A 20,196-nucleotide genomic window follows, 5' to 3' on the forward strand; every position below is an offset into this window, starting at 1 on the left:
TCTTCCTTTATGCTCTTTGCATTCTTTCCCATAAGACTTCTGAGCTGCTTAAAGATTATCTTTCCCCTCCTCTTCCCCCTCCCACCCAGCAGCAATTCTTAGGAAATTCACAAGAGCAGCAGCAATTCTTACACAGATAACTTTGCATCTTGAGACAAACACTTGGGAGTAAGTACAGCTCACCAATGGGAGGGATGGAAGGGAGCAGAGGCTCCACTAGCAAAAGCCAAAGAGGATGACTGACAAGGAAACCAATGTTCTTTCACGGGAGTGCTATTCCCTCCCCCAACCACCTCAGCTGCTGGACAGCGTGACCGTTTCAAGGCCAAGGAGTTGCTGTGAAAATATGAATCCCCCGTCGACAAAACGATGCCACTTTTTACCTCACTTTTTTTTTGTCAGCTGCAATTAAGTGTGTGCAAAGAGTAGCATATATAATATTGGTAGTCGTTATTCTGTAGCCTTCAATTCCTGCCTCAGGTTCTCAAGAAGTTAAATCTCTGGGCGAGGTGATTATGGTGGAGACATCTCTGGGGAAGGGCCATAGCTCAGTGGCAGAGCATTTGCTTCACAGGGAGAAGGTTCCAGGTTCAATCCCCAGCATCTCCAGGTAGGGCTGGGAAAGACCCCTGTGTGAAACCCTGGAGAGCCGTTGCCAGTCAGTGCAGAGAATTCTGGATTAGAGCTACTAATGATCTGACTCGGTATAAGGCAGCTTCCTATGTTCCTATCTGTTTGGATACATGCTGAACCCTGCAGTGTGGATTCACTTTCTAAGGGCCCCTCCAGATGTCCTTTTTATTACACATACAACATGATTTATGCTCATGATGCTACCAGGGTGGTCACACGCAATCCCACTTTCAGTAACGTTTGTGCCTGCCAAAGTTTTGGAACTGTCACTTTGTTTCATTTCCAATCAGAGCATACCCCATAACATCCTGCTTGCAATCCCATATCTTTGTATACCATTAATGTTCTGGTTTATTTTTGTCTCGCTTTTGTTGCACTATAGCCCCTCCGGATAGCAATAATGTGGTAGCATTGAGGGTGCACTACAGAGCAAGCTAAAGCATAATAAACCTACCACAAATGCACGATTTTTGTGTCAAGAATTTACAGAATACACCTGCAATAAAACTAGTCTGGAGGGGCCCTCAAGCCCATGAACATAAAGCTTTGGGGGCTTTTTTGGGGGGAGAGGTGAATAATTCTTGCTTTATTAGAGTCATGGTTACATCAAAAGCAGTGCGTTTCATAGACCTAACTAGGCTGGCTCACTACTGATGCTAACTATGCTAACTAAGCATTCTCTGTGGCGTGTGGAGTAAGTTGACTCCGCACCTCAAACAGGGAGGTGCTGCCTTAAGTAGGGAAGGTATTCACTTGTAATCTCCAACTCCTGCGTGGTTCCACCCTCCGACTGTCCCACTTCTCACATCATCTCGCATGGGGCAAGGGGGGGGCAAGTCTTCTTCTGTTCATCGGACAGTACAGGCTTGCTAGGTGCTGGGTTGACTTCACGAGGCAGGGAGCAAGTTGGCGGGGAAACATTTAAAGGTCCAGGCGGGGAGTCCTGGGGGGTTGGAGTTGGCACGCGTGCGAGATCGCTCCCCAACGGTTCTAGCGGAGTGCTTGCAGGTGGCAAGGCACCTTCAGGTGGAGCAGGATCTAAATCACCCAGGGGATTGTCCAGGGAGACTGGAGGGCTGCTAATGCTCCCCCCTCCCTCAAAGCTCTCAGAAGTCTCATTCTCCTCAGCCCACTCTCCCTGATGTGCTTGGGGTAGGTGGGTCTCAACAACAGGTATGTCTGTATCCCTTGAAGTAAGACAAAAAAACTACTCTGCAACAAGAAGAGCCATAACTGTTCCATAACCCGTTACCAACAGTTCAAAATGAGCCTCACCAGTTTGTGACACCTATGTCCTGTTCCTAACGTGGCTAACCAGATGCCAATGGGAAGCCCACAAATAGAAATTGAGTGCAACTGCAACAACACTTCCTCCCATTGTGATCCTCAGCGACTGGAATTCAGAAGCATCCTGTCTCTGATCCTGGAAAAAACATATAGCCATCATGACTGAGTTTGCTAACACTCCTCCATCCCCCAGGTACTTTTGGGTGCTCACCTTTGGGTGCTCACCTTGTAAGCCCATTTTCCCATGCATGGTTCCCACAGTGCTTGTCAGCTGTGATCAATAAATAGCAGCTGGAAAGCCAAAAAGGAATTGAACCTTCAAGCAGCCAAGAACATGGAGTAGGTGAAAAAAGAGGCCTCAAGAGCCAATTGGAGCCTACCAAAGATTTCTGCTCAGACCCTCAGGCTGACAGGTATGAATCCACACTGCTGCATACAGCAAGGGAGGGAGAATGGGTGACATGGACTGCGTGGAGGGTGTCATTTGCTGATCCACCTTAGGCAGAAAAATGTCTTGTCTTTCTTGAAACAATGTGTGAACCAGAAGAGAATCATCCTTCGACATTTAGATTTCTCCAATGTTTTGCAATGCGGTTCTCCAAGCAAGTATTGTGTCCAAAATGCATACACTAGGGTAAAGTGTGCATTTATATATATATTATATAATAAGCACTATGTATATATATAACAGGCAAAAAATATTGCAGTTTAAGAATGTACCTATAGCCCACAGATATTTCTATCAAACTTTAAAAAGCAAGGAAATTGGGCAGCTATAGTGAATGCACCAGGGGAGCAGGAGCCACCACTCACCATATGCTCCGAGGCACATGTTACCAAATTCTTCCAAGCTACACAGGAAGTGGATTGGACTGTGAAAGACCAACCCAAATGGTGTTTGCAGTTCAGGTCTCCTGCTTCCCTGGTGCATTCACTATAGCTGCCTGTGATGTCCCTGTATATATAATACTGTAAATATGGTAAGTGTGGGTTTATTAGAGTATATGTGGTAAGTAGACTGAGTGAGAGGCGGGAGTACATGGGTTAGAGTGTTGATGAGTGTTGTATGATGATTGGCTGAGAGTTTGAGGTATAAATGAGAGGATGACAGTTGAGAGGGGGTCGGCTGGTTTTTCGAGAGGGTTGTTGGGTGGATTGGATTAGGCAGATAGTGAGGCAGGATATTGATGACTAAGAAACATAAAGAGTAACACATCTTATGAAGCCACATGCTTGCTGACTAAACCTTTCAGTAATCTTGTTATTCCCTGTGTATATAAATAAATATTTCTTGGTTTACCAAAACACCTGATCCTTGGCTGGGCTTTCACAGACCAGAAGGGTCCAACGGTGGGTGAAGCCAGAGCCAATTAATTCTGGTTATGTCCCCAGCCTTTTCCCTGCTGAGTTCCACAATGGCAACACTGAGGCTAAGGAAGAGCAAGCTGGCAGGCAGCTTCAGTAGACTAGATGTAAGTAAGAAGTATGGTGGAAAAACAGACTGACCACTCTAAACAGACTGCTATGACTTTATTCCAAACACACACAATTGCTGCAGGATTAGAAAAGCTCTCTCTGCTCTCCATGAGCAGATTGCCCAGTATTTATACACAAAATGGTAAGCCAGTGTCATGAAGTATGTAAAAGATATGAAAAGAGGAAACAAAACTATAGGAGGTGCATCATGGGGATACATTTCAAGGGACTTTCCAGAGTCCAAAAATAAGGTTCTTTTCACATACCAAATCCAGGTGTGCCTTTCAGTTACTTTGAAATCCTGGCTAACTGGCCTGACCACAAATGGTTCTATTCATTCCTAGCACTTGGCTACTTTCATAAGTGGCCAGTGTTTGCACAGCTGTCTTCTCAGAAATCACTTCTATATGAGGCAGATGAGATATGTAAATACAAAATGGATGCTAAGGGTAAGATGGATTCCTGTTGCCCATTTTTTCCCATCAGAAGGCAGGCAGGTGAGGGCTGGCTGAGGCTGATGGTGCACTGCCCCATTTATCCTAACAGATAAGCCTTCACTGGGGCTAAGAAGGAAAAGCCAGGGGGTTGGTTCTCCTGCACCCCAATATCTGTCACCTGAGGTGGTTGCCTGACTTTGCCTAATGGTAGGGCAGCCCTGTTCATAAAAAAAGTTCCTGCAAAGAGTTATACTCTTCTGGGCCCCGGAACATGCAAATACTTCTAAGGCAGGGTTGGGGAACCTGTGGCCCTCCAGATATTGCAGGACTACAACTCCCATCATCCCTGACTATTGGCCATACAGGTTGGATCTCATGTGAGTTGAAGTCCAACAATATCTAGAAGGTCAAAAGTTCTCCATCCCCGCCCTAAAGATAAGCTCAGAGACCAGTTCACCATCTCCTGACTGCCTCTCTAGCTTTCATAGAACCTTGGAGAATGTTTTTTCTAAATGAAATTAGATGCTAGTAATAAAGACTTGTAAACACATTATGTGCTTTCTTGTTGTGCTGGTCTTGTTGCTTATTTCCACTGACAATTATAGCCCAAATCCAAGTATCTCACCAAACACTGCTGTTTTGTTTCTTTGTTAGAGATTATTTAGCAAATAAAACAGAACTATTGGGATGTCATTGCCATATTTTGTGCTTCTGACATTACCCACAGTACAGAAGGTGGGTGGAAACCACAAAACTGGAAAGGCTTTATTTCACAAGCTGGAAGTAGAGGGCTGTAAGAGATATTTCTGAGGTTCATTGATCTACTGGGAGCCCCAGGGTGTTTTATGCTTTGTTTGTCTATGTATTATTCAGAGAGCAAGCAATTATCACTCTTAAATCCACAACACTTTATTTTGACTGTGGGAGAAATCATGCTGTGCTATAAAAACGTGCTTCAGAGTTTAACTAAGGCCTTGCTAGGAGGCTCGCTCATTAAAGCAGTGGTGGGGAACCTCAGGCCCAGGGGCCAAATGCAGCCCTCAAGGTCTCTCTGCTTGACCCTCAGGACTCTCCTCAGACCACGCTCCTCACTGGCCCTGCTCCACACCCCAAGTGCTTTTGCCTGGCTGGGATGTGGCCTTGAGCTCTGATCCTGCCTCTTGCTTGCCTGCACAGAGGATAGAGAGGTGTGTGTGAGAGTATGTAGAAACTAGCCTACTGTGCAAGGGCAAGATTGACATTTGTCACTCTCTCCATTTTTGCCTCTGGCTCCTACCACCAATGGCATGTGGCCCTCAGAAGGTTGCCCAGAAAGGAATGTGACCCTCAGGCTGACATGGTATTCCTGACCTCTATGCATGGATGTGAAAGCTGGACAGTGAAAAAAGTGGATAAGAGAAAAATCAGCTCATTTGAAATGTGGTGTTGGAGGAGAGCTTTGTGCATACCATGGACTGCGAAAAAGACAGATAATTGAGTGTTAGAACAAATTAAACCAGAACTATCACTAGAAGCTAAAATTATGAAACTGAGGTTATCATACTTTGGACACATCATGAGAAGACATGATTCACTAGAAAAGACAATAATGCTGGGAAAAACAGAAGGCAGTAGAAAAAGAGGAAGACCAAACAAGAGATGGACTGATTCCATAAAGGAAGCCACAGACCTGAACTTACAAGATCTGAACAGGGTGGTTTATAACAGTTACTATTGGAGATCGCTGATTCATAAGGTCGCCATAAGTCGTAATCAACTTGAAGGCATATAACAACAACCCCCTGCATTAAAGACTCATGGGGTTGGGAGGCCACCAACTCAACCCCTGAGGCTGTCATTAGATGTATCATTCCCTACCACTGACCTGATCAACCACGAAATGTTGCAGAGCCTGACGCCTAGCTCTGATGACTTAAGGAAGTGCACTGTTATGTCACATCCTAAGTGTAACATATAACAGAGGCTTGCAGTTGATACAAAGCTATCTTTTCTGTGTTAGATCTTTGGTTCATTTAGTTCAATATTGTCTACTCTGAATGGAAGTGTCTCTTCAAGGTCTTATTGCAGGCATTTCCCAGCCCTGTTACTGGAGTCCTCTGAAATGGAGATGCTATGAACTGAACCTGGGACCCTCTACATAAAAAACATGGGCTCTACCACTGGGATATGACCGCTACCTTACTGAATTACCATGAGAAAGAGACTCCTAAAATAGTGAGTTTGAAGAAGCAACTGCCTTCATTTGTGTAGTAGGACTAAGTAGCACACACAGCCTCCTTGGCCTAGACTGTACATGTTGATCTCTGGCAGGATCCTTGGTGGATGGAAGAATCTGGATTAGGCAGAGGGTTAGATGCAATCACAGTTTAGTCCCTTCTAGGATTCAGCAGAGCTTGGAAAAGTTACTTTTTTGAACTACAACTCCTATCAGCCCAATCCAGTGGCCATGCTGGCTGGGGCTGATGGGAGTTGTAGTTCAAAAACGTAACTTTTCCAAGCTCTGGGATTCAGTGATGTTCTGTAATTGGTGATGTCTAAACCACTCAAAGTTTTGGCAGTAAGAAGTGCCGGTGCATGCAGGTCTGCCCATAGTCCCTCACTGATGGTGTTTTCACACAACTCTGCAAAATAGAAATAGAGACAGATGCTTCTACCTGTTACAGCTACAGTCCTTGTGTCCATCTTCCTCTGCCTGCAAAGTTGCAAACCCAAATTTTCAACGTGCATTTGGCTATAGGAATGGCTGCTTGAGAAAAACCAGTGTAACACTCCTTGAACTTGAGTGAACATTCCACCAGGGCCAGCTCTATCATTAGGTAAAGTGTGGTGGCTGCTTCAAGCAGCAGATGGTGGAGGGGGTTATCAGTGTGTGTGTGTTGAACTAGTCTCATCCTCCTGAGCCAGCACCCTAGTGATGGAGATTCTTGTATGCTGCTGGCCTGGGCTGGCTATCTCACCTGGTTGCCTTCTCTCAATGCACCACAGACAGAATCTCTGGAAAAGACTCCCAACCAAGTGAGCAGAAAGAGAGGCAATCATCTCAAGCAGGCCATGCACTCCAGCAGGCATTGTGAGTGCAGATGCATTGCTCTGCTCATTGTGACACATGGTGGTGCTGGTACATTGCTGCATTTGGTTGAGTGGACAGTGGACAGAAAACAAGCAGAGTGGTGGTGAGGTGTTGGAGGGCCGAGCTGTTCCTGCCCTGCACTCCCTAAGCTAGCCTACTACTGTCAGGTGCAATGGAGAATGCAGTCTCATCGCCAATGTTGAATCTTACTTTGACTGCACATGGAATCTCAAGCACTCAGCACATGAGACCGTCAGCATATGGAACCTCAAGCAGCAAGTTGTCCTGGGCTGGACTAGTATTCTACTATGTATCTCTGTACTGCACATTGAGAGAGTCCTCCTGTTGAAGATGATTACCCCTTGGGGTTCCACAACATGAATCTGGTCCCACCATGCACGTATAATTGGATTCTTCCCCTCACACACGTCAAACAAGATCAGCTGCCTGCTGCTGTCTCTCTCATTGGCTGACCAAATGTGACCTAAACTAACCTATTCATTCCCCAGGAGATTCAGTGGAATTCTGACTCATGCCATAGAGTTACTCAATCACAAGACAGAAACAACCAGGCATGGTGTAATTACACAGCTAGTAGAGTCTTTGATCTGCCATTGCTGAACAGATGTCAGAGCCCACACAGAGTCAGTTCTAGGCTTGGAGCCATACCAGGACATTGACTCTGCTTGGGCCTTTTCAGTCTGACTGTGAATGCTCTGTTTCTGGAAATACATATAAATATTAGTGTTCCCAGAAAATAAATGCTGACTCTCCACCGAATCTATGCAAAAGTGCTTACAAAAGCTACTGTTGCAAAGGTACCTTATTTAATTTGCAGGGATGGTGCGGATGTCCCTCCTTTCTTTTAATACCATCTCTGACCTCCAATGAACATGAGGTCTGCATAATTCGTTTTTTGTCTCTTACATTGAGTGGCTGTAAAAGCAATTCTGTCACCATCTCTGGTTACACCAAAAGTATAAGCCAGGGGTGAGCAACACCCACAAAATGTACCTTGTATCTTTCTGTAACATTTGGAGGCAACCAAAGGATTCATTCACTCAGTTTAAACTGAAAGTACCCTAAAACTAGGGTTAGGATCAGATTAACCAAACTGGATTAATAAGTGTCCAAACATCAATTTTACTTATATAGATCTGGCATGGCTTATACTGATTTGAGGTGCTGGGGATAAGAACATAAGAACATAAGAAGAGCCTGCTGGATCAGGCCAGTGGCCCATCTAGTCCAGCATCCTGTTCTCACAGTGGCCAACCAGGTGCCTGGGGGAAGCCCGCAAGCAGGACCCGAGTGCAAGAACACTCTCCCCTCTTGAGGCTTCCGGCAACTGGTTTTCAGAAGCATGCTGCCTCTGACTAGGGTGGCACAGCACAGCCATCATGGCTAGTAGCCATTGATAGCCCTGTCCTCCATGAATTTGTCTAATCTTCTTTTAAAGCCATCCAAACTGGTGGCCATTACTGCATCTTGTGGGAGCAAATTCCATAGTTTTAACTATGTGCTGAGTAAAGAAGTACTTCCTTTTGTCTGTCCTGAACCTTCCAACATTCAGCTTCTTTGAATGTCCACTTCTAGTGTTATGAGAGAGTGAGAAGAACTTTTCTCTATCCACTTTCTCAATGCCATGCATAATTTTATACACTTCTATCATGTCTCCTCTGATGCGCCTTTTCTCTAAACTAAAAAGCCCCAAATACTCCAACCTTTCCTCGTAAGGGAGTCGCTGCATCCCCTTGATCATTCTGGTTGCCCTCTTCTGAACCTTTTCCAACTCTATAATATCCTTTTTGAGATGAGGCGACCAGAACTGTACACAGTATTCTAAATGCGGCCGCACCATAGATTTATACAATGGCATTATGATATCGGCTGTTTTATTTTCAATACCTTTCCTAATTATCGCAAGCATGGAATTTGCCTTTTTCACAGCTGCCGCACACTGGGTCGACATTTTCATTGTGCTGTCCACTACAACCCCGAGGTCTCTCTCCTGGTCGGTCACCGCCAGTTCAGACCCCATGAGCGTATATGTGAAATTCAGATTTTTTGCTCCAATATGCATAATTTTACACTTGTTTATATTGAATTGCATTTGCCATTTTTCCGCCCATTCACTCAGTTTGGAGAGGTCTTTTTGGAGCTCTTTGCAATCCCTTTTTGTTTTAACAACCCTGAACAATTTAGTGTCGTCAGCAAACTTGGCCACTTCACTGCTCACTCCTAATTCTAGGTCATTAATGAACAAGATAGGAGGCGGCTTGAGCGGAAATGGAGGCGAACTCCCGATGGATGCAACTATGAGCTGGTGAGTGCTTCCACCAAACTGTATTTAGGAGCGGTGAAGGTGGCAAAGAAACAACATTTTGCCGCCACTATTAAGTCATCTCTTTGCCGCCCAGTGAAGCTTTTTAGAGTTGTCCGAGGGCTACTTCATTCTGGCCCTCAGGACATGATAGAGTCATCGGTGGCCTGCTGTGATGAGTTTGCTGGACACTTCCAGAATAAGATCTTATGCATCCGCCGGGAATTAGACTCCCAGTTTACAGCAGCTGATCCTAATGAGGTGTCCGGAGCACAGTCTTGTTAGGTTTTATTGGATGAGTTTCAGTTGGTTCAGCTTGAGGACGTGGACAAGGTGCTTGGACAGGTACGTGCAACTACTTTGGTACTAGATCCTTGCCCCTCTTGGCTAATAAAAACTAGCAGGGATGGAACAGCTGGTTGGGCCAGGGAAGTGATAAATGCCTCTTTACGAGAGGGAGTGGTCCCTGGCCATCCAAAAGAGGCGGCAGTGCGACCACTTCTGAAAAAACCTTCCTTGGACCCAGAAAATTTTGACAACTATAGACCAGTAGCAAATGTTCCATTCCTGGGCAAGATCTTGGAACGAGTGGTTGCTGGCCAGCTCTAGGCGCTCTTGGATGAAACTGATTATCTAGACCCATTTCAATCGGGTTTTAGGCCCGGTTTCGGCACTGAGACAGCCTTGGTCGCCCTGTATGATGACCTATGTTGGGAGAGGGACGGAGGGAGTGTAACTCTGTTGATTCTCCTTGATCTCTCAGCGGCTTTTGATACCATCGACCATGGTATCCTTCTGGAGAGGCTTGCGGAGCTGGGAGTTGGAGGCACTGCCTGGCAGTGGTTCCGCTCCTACTTGGCGGGTCGTCTCCAGAGGGTAGTGCTTGGGGAACATTGCTCGACACCGTGGGCCCTCCAATGTGGGGTCCCACAAGGGTAGGTTCTGTCTCCCATGCTTTTTAACATCTACATGAAGCCGTTGGGTGCAGTCATCAGGAGTTTTGGAGTGCGCTGCCATCAGTATGCTGATGACACGCAGCTCTACTTCTCCTTTTCATCATCTTCAGGTGAGGCCGTCAATGTGCTGAACCGCTGCCTGGCCGCGATAATGGACTGGATGAGAGCTAACAAACTGAGGCTCAATCCAGACAAGACTGAGATGCTGTTGGTGCGGGGTTTCTCTGATCGGATGGTGGACATATACCCTGTCCTGGACGGGGTTACACTCCCCCTAAAGGAGCGGGTTCATAGTTTGGGAGTTCTTTTAGATCCTTCCCTGTTACTGGAGGCTCAAGTAGCCTTGGTGGCATGGAATGCGTTCTACCATCTTTGGTTGGTAGCCCAGCTACGTCCCTATCTGAGCAGGGAGGACCTCACATCAGTTGTACATGCTCTGGTAACCTCGCCACTGGATTACTGCAATGTGCTGTACGTAGGGCTGCCTCTGAAGACAGTTCGGAAGCTACAGCTTGTGCAAAACGCGGCGGCCAGACTGATAACAAGGACCAAACAGTTCGAACATATAACACCTGTTCTGGCCCGCCTGCACTGGCTTCCAATTTGCTTCCGGGCCAGATTCAAAGTGCTGGTTTTGACCTATAAAGCCTTATACGGCGCAGGACCACAATATCTGTTGGAACGCCTCTCCCGATACGAACCTGCCCGTACACTGCATTCCACATCGAAGGCCCTCCTCTGAGTTCCAACTCACAGAGAGGCTCAGAGGGTGGTAACAAGAACTAGGGCCTTCTCAGTGGTGGCCCCCGAACTGTGGAATAGTCTCCCCGATGAGGTGCGCTTGGCGCTGACACTGTTATCCTTTCGGTGCCAAGTTAAAACCTTCCTCTTTTCCAAGGCTTTTTAATCTAACTTAATTCAGTTTTAAAATGTGTTATAATTGTTTTTAGCTTTTTGTATTTTTGTATTATGTTATTATTGGATTTTACTGTATATATTTGTATTGCTTTGTTGTACACCGCCCAGAGAGCTATGCTAGTGAGGCGGTATAAAAATGGAACAAATAAATAAATAAGTTGAAAAGTACAGGTCCCTATACCGATCCTTGAGGGACTCCACTTTCTACAGCCCTCCATTGGGAGAACTGTCCGTTTATTCCTACTCTCTGCTTTCTGCTTCTCAACCAATTCCTTATCCACAAGAGGACCTCTCCTCTTATTCCATGACTGCTAAGCTTCCTCAGAAGTCTTTGGTGAGGTACCTTGTCAAAAGCTTTTTGAAAGTCTAAGTACACTATGTCCACTGGATCACCTCTATCTATATGCTTGTTGACACTCTCAAAGAATTCGAATAGGTTACTGAGACAGGACTTTCCCTTGCAGAAGCCATGCTGGCCCTGCTTCAGCAAGGCTTGTTCTTCTATGTGCTTAGTGAATCTAGCTTTAATAATACTTTCTACCAGATTTCCAGGGACAGAAGTTAAGCTAACTGGCCTGTAATTTCCGGGATCCCCTGTGGATCCCTTTTTGAATATTGGCATTACATTTGCCACTTTCCAGTCCTCAGGCACGGAGGAGGACCAGAGGGACAAGTTACATATTTTAGCAGATCAGCAATTTCACATTTGAGTTCTTTGAGAACTCTCGGGTGGATGCCATCCGGGCCCGGTGATTTGTCAGTTTTTATATCGTCCATTAAGCCTAGAACTTCCTCTCTCGTTACCACTATTTGTCTCAGTTCCTCAGAATCCCTTCCTGCAAATGTTAGTTCAGGTTCAGGGATCTGCCCTATATCTTCCACTGTGAAGACGGATTCAAAGAATCTGCAAAGGATGAGCACGGAGAAAATTTGTGTCCTGGTATTTTGGATTTTATGATTACCATAGTATCTGAAAACTAAAGGGCCTATTGGTTGTCAGAGGTTTTTGTTGTCCCAGTTACAGTTGGGTGGTAGATGTTTAAAAACCCTGGGAAATAACATTTCATCAGACGGGATGGACAGTTTGATGCATCTGTCAATTTCAGTTTCTCCAGTCTTAAATTCAGTTTGCCTCATTTCTGCATCAGTTTGCAATTTTTTTTTTAAAAAAGCCTTCATGAAATTTTGTCAGCATTTTTGTTAATATTTCTCCTACATTACACATTTTGTATACAATTTTGCCCAATGTACATATTTTTCAAGCAATTTCCCCCACCATAATGCATTGTGTATGCTATGCTTCCAGTATATGCATTTTTATGCACACTTTCCCCAATATATGAATTTTGTACACATTGGTTGGTTGGAGAATTGCATCACAAAATGTGGAGAAGTGCAAGTTTGGAAGGATAACTGTATTTCAGTTTGTGTGTTGCAGGGGTAGCCAATGCAGTGCCCTCCAGATGTGGTTAAACTTCAGTTCCCATCAGCCCCAGCCAGCATGGCCAATGATCAGGAATTATGGGAGCTGGAATTCAGCAATATCGGGGGGGCACCAAGTTGGCTCCCCCTGGTGTATTGTTTCAGAAAGTGTGAACTAGGTAGGTTTACAGTAAACTTATATTTATCCCCCATTCCTAGTGGTAGGTAACTTGTTCCTAAAGGTTAATATGCATTACAGCATATTCTCTATTTCATTCCTGAGAGAAAGCTGTCCAGCCCTTTACTCTTTTTGAAAAATGTACAAACATACTGGAAAAAACAAAAGTAATAAGCCATACAGAGAGATCAATAAATGCTGGCTTAATTAGAAAACCACTATACCAAAACACCCTGATTTCCCAGTGCAATTGTAGCAGTTCTCCCATGTCTCCCTGCTGCTGCCATGTCTCCCTGGGTATTATGGCTGGTATGCTGTTACCTAGTGCATCACGATGACAGAATTCCCGTTCTTGTATATGGATGGAAAAATCTGTCAATTTTGGTTCTCAGTTTCTCATTTTTCCCCAATTTTAAATTCAGTTCTCCACATTTCTCCAGTAATTTGTGATTTTTTTTAAAAAAAAAAGTCTTAAAAAAGCATTTTGGCATGAATTTCTTCTAATAAACACATGTTTGTATGCAGTTTTGATTGATGTACACATTTTTGTAAACAGTTTTTCCTAATATATTGCCTTCTTTGGTATATTATTTCCACCAGTATATTCATTTTTATGCACATTTTCCCCTAATATATGTATTTTTTGTAAACATTGCTTTGGATAACTGCATCGCAAAATTCAGATTAGTACGAATTATGAAGGATGACTGGGTTTCGGTTCTCATATTGTTTCAGGAAGTGCAAATTTTATAAATTTGTCTTTTAATGTGAACTGAATAGAATTTCTCCCCTTTCCCTATCCCTGTGATACTAAAGTGTAGGACATTCATATGATGTTAAAACGGACTGAGCTGCACTGATGACCCCACTCCCAACACCACATTCCAGGACTACAGCTTCGCACAACCCTCACAAAAACAGATATCCCAGTCACATGAATCCTCCTTTGCACAATCAGCTGCTCATGCATAAGGGGTCCTTTTCAGATCTCTGCACTGAATGCATGCACCTCTGGGGGTTCAGGGCTAGTCTGGGATGTGACTTTAAGAGCAGGGCCAGCCGTGCAACTCCACTTCTGCTTCAACACATGAGTGCCCTGCATGCTAGTAGTATGTGAGTAAGGACAGGGCAGGAGAGAAAAGGAAATGGGGGTATGTTTGGATGGGTTGGCTTCAGCTAGCAAGGAGGGATTTTAGAGACAGCAGGCTAATAGGGATGGGCGCAAATGTTTTGAGTCTTCAGACTGGCTCAGAAAAAAAACATGATGTAAGGCTTTTGATTTTTCTTTCTGGGAAAACTCCACTCATTTCCAAATTAATCTGAACAGAGCTTTGGAGAACCTACTCATCTCTGCAAAAAGCTGTGAAAAACCATGCGATCACTGTGTGCTTTATACAAAATGTGGATTAAAAAAAACAGATCAAGGGAGGATATTAACTCATTTGGCCAATTTCAGAAACAAGAACAGGAAATTCGAAACTCCAAAATCCAGAGAGGAATTCAGAGGAGGAGAAATTTCAGAAGTGTTTCTAATCAGCCTTTTGCATGGAGAAGATTTTCCAACAGGTACCCTCTAGGAGGAGCTAGAGAATAAAGAATCCTCCATGCCTGCAGGACCAAAGTTTCTTTTTTAAAAAAGCAAAGAGGTTGATGTGCTTCTTATCAAAGTAAATTTCTGGTCTATAAAGTCCTTTGAGACGATGGTGTCTGGCTGGATGAGAACATCAAGTCATGCTTCAAGGCCTTGTAGAGATTCACAAAGGATTCAGCCCAGGTGTCTTTCTGGTGACCTTGGGACTGAGCTGCCCTATATGCAGTGTAAACCATGGTCAACACTGTCCTTTCAAAATCTTCTTTCTTTAGCATCCCAGGATGGCCTGACAGCCTGGCATTCAGCCTGCGAATATCTGTGATGCTTTTGGGGATAACATCATTGCAGAGAGTGTCAAATGCCGTCACCTTCCTCATTGAAGCCAGCTCCTCATCTCTGACAGAAATCTTCAGGTCATTGTTGATGTCGAGTTCACTTAGGAGAAACTGGGATGAAAACACAGAGAGAGGGATTTATGCTGATTTGGGATCAGTTGTCACCAAATCTGGTGGGGGCAGGCTTCACCTACACTTTGAAGGGGTACAACTTTACCAACTCGGGGAGAACTCAGTCAGCCTCCCACAGTAACAATGCATAATGTTCTGCTCAATATAGGAAATGGACCTTTAGTGTGGCAGCACCTACCCTGTGGAATTCCCTCCCCTTAAATATTAGGCAGGCGCCATCTCTGCTATCTTTTCGGCGCCTTTTGAAGACTTTCCTCTTTCAACAAGCCTTTTAGGTTGAGACCTATCCCAGTCTGCGTCTGTGTTAGAATTGCTTAATATGTTTTTTAATAATGTTTTTAACCCTTTTAAAAGTTTTTTTAAAAATGTTTTTAACGTTTTGTTTTAATGTATTTTAAGATCTGTTTTTATGATATTTTAAAGTGTTTTTAGCGCTTTGTTTGCCGCCCTGGGCTCCTGCTGGGAGGAAGGGCGGGATACAAATTAAATAATATATAATAAATAACATTTAGCTTAAATTTAGATTGTATTTGTTGGAGCATAAACCAGACTGTGCAAGAGGACTGACTGGATTTTTTTTAAAAAAATGGCAGGAGGTAGGCTGGCAGCCCTTCCAGTTGTAGCCCATCACCCAGCTGTGTCTGAGGCTACATCTGCACCATACATTTAAAGCAGTATCACACCACTTTAGCTGTCATGGCTTCCTCCAAAGAATCCTGGGAACTGTAGTCTGTCCAAGGTATTGTGAGTTAAGAGAATACTGTTGCCCTCATAAAGTAACAATTCCCAGAGTTCCCTGGGAAGAGAGATCAATTATTAAACACTTAAAGGGGTAAGAGGTGTCTTTTGGCCAAGTCGAGCCCCACCCATCTCAGTTCCATGAAATCAGCTGTAGCTGGTGAAGCTACGCTGACATAAAATTAGAAGCCTGCCATTTAATGCCATGACATCTCTGCACCAAACCCTTTTATCATTTTTTGTTGCCTTGAAGATATCAGTATCCTAGGATCATTGGCATTGTTTCTACACAGAAAGACTGGGGATGTTATTTCATGCATACTGAACCTCAAACAGAAGGTCCACATCATCCTGAGACTTCTGAAGCACTGGGTTGAGAAGAGCTGCCGAGGATCTCTTCACTCGCTGAGCTGATGGGAAAAGTGTAGCTGGAAAAGGGAGGGAGAGGACAGAAAGTCAATGCTCGTTGTGCAATATCCCTCTCTTCCCCACCTACCCCAACCTGGCAGTGCTGCAGTGTTATTCTGAGCTGCTCAGCAGGGAGAAATGCCATCATAATTTTAAACCATACCTGTTGAACACCTGCCTGCTATTGAAAAGGCATCCAGCGTCTGAGCTCTGATAAACCTTGACTCATATTGTTTCTCCCCTGAAATCATCCCTCAGTTCCCAGGTGCCCTGTTCCTTTGTCCCAATACCACACTTCAGTCCTGGTCTACTGTCCTTATCGCCATGTTAAGGTTGGCAAACATTTTCATCCTAAGGGCTGCATTCCATTCTGGGCAATCTTCTCAGCACGAGGCATTATCTGAGTTTAAGGACACATTCCAGCCAGTCAAAAACACTCTAGGTGAATGAAAGGGTAGTGAGGGGTGTTGCCTGTGGAGAGTTCTGAGGGCCAGATACAGACACCTGGAGGGCCACATTCATGCCCACCTCCACCCCAAGGCCTGAGTTTCCCCACCTTTGCTAATAGGAAGACCATAGAATGCTTTCTAAACTCTAGAAAGATTCTGCCATATTCTACCTATGATTCACTGGATTCTGGCAGGCTTCATCCAAGATGGAATAGATTTTGTCCTAGTCTCCCAGACGCTGTTCTTGCTTCATGGCTGTCCTGTGATTCACTGAAAAACTCAGTTGGGCTAGGGAATATATCAAAATATCTAAAGTAATATAATTTTAACCATCATAACACCTTATTATAAACAATCATATATGGCCAATACAATATCCTTAATCCGTTCCACGCATTCAGATCTTGTACTAGATCTTTCCCATAATCCATTCGGTGCATTCAAATCTTAAACTAAATCTTTCCCAAATGTGTATCCATCTGTAAAGGTCTTCTTCAGTGGGCACTTTGGATTTTTGTTGGCTGGATGTTACTAAGCTCCTTTGACATTTTTGGATCTTGTAGATAATAAATTGGACCTACACCATATATTATACAGATGTGTATCTTGCTCAGTCTTCTAATTTGGGCTAGTGAATGAATGGTAAAAATCCTTGACAATGTAGGCCTCTCAAATTCAATCGAATTACTTATTTTTCCAGCCAACAAAAATCCAAAGTGCCCCTTTACAGGTTAAAATCTGTTTGGGAAAGATCTAGTTCAAGATCTAAATGCATGGAATGGATGAAGGATATTTTATTGCCATATATGATTGTTTTAATAATGTTTTATGAGTGTTAGTTATTATATATACTGTATATTTATTATATTTATTACTTTAGATGTTTTAATAGATATATTATCTAGCCCAACTGAATTTTTCAGAGGTTGTCTAGGTTGGGTTTCTATCCTTTTTTGGTTGTTGTCTGATGTGTGGTTCTTCCATGCTTCACCCCAATCTTGCACTTTTTGCCCCGGTTTCACCAACCATCGTTTCAACCCTCTGACTCAACTCCAGGGGGGCAATAACTTTACAAAGTTTCCCCCCCTTTATTTTAATTTCTTTATTAAATGTGTATCCTGCCCCTTCACAGAAGGTGTCCAAGATGACCTCTGTCCTCCATTTTGTCCTCCCAGCATCCCTGTGAGGTAGGGGTGGCAATTCAGTCCTTGGAACACCAGCTTCCCCTCCTCCTCCTCCTCCATTTCTTTTCAGCTCTGCTCTCCTTTGAATTCTGTCTCCTCCTGCCTAAGCTGTAGCACCTTCCGCTCCTGTGGCTTCAAGAAAACCACATAATGTTCTGCCTTGAAATCTTGAAGTGCTAATTGCTTGGTAATTAAAACTTCAGTCACCCAGCAGTTATACAATGTTTATTTGCTAAACAACTGCTGGCAGGGATCCAGGCAACAAAGATCAAATTAATAACTTTTAAAGCACTGTTCCTTGGAATACATAACTCATATATATGGAAGGGCACATAACAGCGGAGTAGATGTATTTAATCTGTTGCAAAAGACTACACATTTATTATGGCTGAAGCCAGAGATGGGGAAGCTGTGGCCTTGCAGATGTTGCTGGACTGCAACTCCCATCACCTCTGAACATTGGCTATGTTGGCAGGGGATGATGGGAGATGCAGTCTAGCAACATCTGGAGGGCCACTGGCTTAAGCTTTCATGGACATCTGACAAAGTAGACTATACTCCATGAAACTTATGCCATAACAAATTTTATAATTTTTAAGGTACCACAAGAGTTCATCATCATCATCATCATCATCATCATCATCATCATCATTATTATTATTATTATTATTATTATTATTATTATTATTGCTTTTGGAAGGACATGTGGTTGTGTGACCCAGATTCTTACACTTTTCTTTGTGCAGAGTGAATGATGACTGGAGCATGCAGATTTCATAAACAACTTTACTAGATGAAACAAAGGAGATCAGGATTTACTGGGTGTTGCTTTTTTAAAGTTCAAAGCCTCTGTAGCAGACGCAGAATCAGACTGAGGCTATGTCATAGTAGAAGATGATGCTTAACCCTGTCCTTCACACCAGTCTCTCAGTCTAAATCCCCATGCTGCTGGGACCTGTGTTGTATTTTTGTTCCTACAAACACATACACACAGAGCACAGAACTTTGGGAGTAAGGGGCATGGTTTAGAATGTGGGAAATGTTGCAAGGGAAAAGGTCTGATCCCACCCACCCATCTTCCAGCACTGTGGCCCCAGTCAGATCTGGGCTCCCCCGCAGCTGCCTTGAACTTTTAGAAATCTGCCCCAGAGTTGGCATCCACATGACTTCCTTAGGACCTTAGGAATCTCCTTGTGAGTCTCAGGCTTTGAGATCCTGTCACCCTGGCAAATCCAACAACAACTCTGTGAGGTAGATTAGGCTGGAAAAGAATAACTGGCTCAAGGTCATCTAATAAGCTTCACAACTATGAAAGGATTAGATTCTAGAACCTAGTTCTCCTCAGACTAAGTCCAACATGCTAGTCTCTAGACCATGGATAGGAAACCTTTTTCAGGCCAAGGGTCACATTAGCCCTGCTAAAAGCTATTGGGGGCCACATTCCAGTACTGGGTTAGGTCAAACCCAAATATGGGGCTGAACCCACACACTATCGCATGTCCTTAACACACACACAAACACACTGGAGGGTATTCAGTGCTAATCTTATTTGAAATACATGCATTGAAGTTAATGAATATGACTAAGTTGAATACAACCCACTATTTCCCATAGAAATGGAGGTATATACTTAATTCATAGTAACTCTACTCAAGTTTCATCTTCCATTTTCTTCGTCTACAAAGTTTGAAAAAGAAAAGACCCACACATAAGCACTGTTTATCTGTCCTGACTATGCTAAAAATAAAAAAATTACCTGGTAATCACAGCAGAAGAATGCAAATAACATCATTGCAAAGCTGAACTGCAAGCCCTGCCTTTAAATTCTCAAACTTCAGAATGCAATTGCATCTCCAGAATTGCATGCACATAGCTGCATAATGTATTAATAATGTTTGCATATTTGCAAGACACATAGGTCTACATCTCTGCTGAGACATTTGTCCCTCTGGTTTGATCTTCTTATAGAAGAATGAACTACAATTATAAGATTTGGTCATCAAAGATCCTTTCCCTCTCAGATGCTCCCCATCAAACAGCTGATGCATAGCAGGAGAAGCATATTTGGCCCATGGCCAGCGGTCCCACACCTCCACTCTTAATCACACTGGCTCTCTGATTGTTTATAGGTTCTGTTGAATTGCTGCTCAAAAATAGCCTTTAAAAGCTCATTTTAGATCAAGATGGTGGTGGCGGCTGCTTCCTCGTCCAATGGCAAGGGCGGTGGCATTGATGGAGTCGTCAAGAGTGAGGGTGAACGACTATACCAGAATGAGAAAGGGAAAGAGAAAAGTGCTAAATGGGGAGGAGAGAGTTGCTTTGAGCCTCACGCCAGCCCTTCTAAAAGATACTGAGCCATCATCAACTGGAGGCGGTGGCAGTTGCAGGAGGAGCAGGAGGAAGATGCTGCCTCAGGAGCTGAGAGGGAGACAGGACCACCTTGGCCCCCCGACCCCTCCCTCTCCCCGTGCCTTCATATCCTTCTTTATGATGAAAGCCTTGTTTTACAGCCCGCACCACTTGTCGGGGCCGAGTTCGAACTGCCAGCATGGCGGGAGTGGTGCAGGAGGTGGAGGAGGAGTGGCCGGAGCCTCGTTGCACTCGCAGACCCCAGTGCAAGTTATGGCCGTGGCAGTGGGGAGACCCTTGGTGTGGTGCA

General features: G+C 44.1%; 1 protein-coding gene across 1 annotated transcript in view; it reads right to left on the minus strand.

Moving 5' to 3' along the window:
* Positions 1 to 12,353: 12,353 nt before the first annotated feature.
* FAM180A (family with sequence similarity 180 member A) overlaps positions 12,354 to 20,196 on the minus strand; it is a 31,558-nt gene continuing 23,715 nt past the window's right edge. The window contains exons 2-3 of the mRNA XM_061638748.1: positions 15,824 to 15,924; positions 12,354 to 14,737 (exon numbers count right to left, since the gene is read on the minus strand). Of these exons, the coding sequence (XP_061494732.1) occupies positions 14,381 to 14,737; positions 15,824 to 15,924 (458 nt within the window). The 3' untranslated portion in view covers positions 12,354 to 14,380. The remainder of the gene's footprint in view (positions 14,738 to 15,823; positions 15,925 to 20,196) is intronic.

The sequence above is a fragment of the Rhineura floridana genome, chromosome 8 (assembly GCF_030035675.1).
Source record: "Rhineura floridana isolate rRhiFlo1 chromosome 8, rRhiFlo1.hap2, whole genome shotgun sequence".
Lineage (NCBI taxonomy): Eukaryota > Metazoa > Chordata > Lepidosauria > Squamata > Rhineuridae > Rhineura > Rhineura floridana.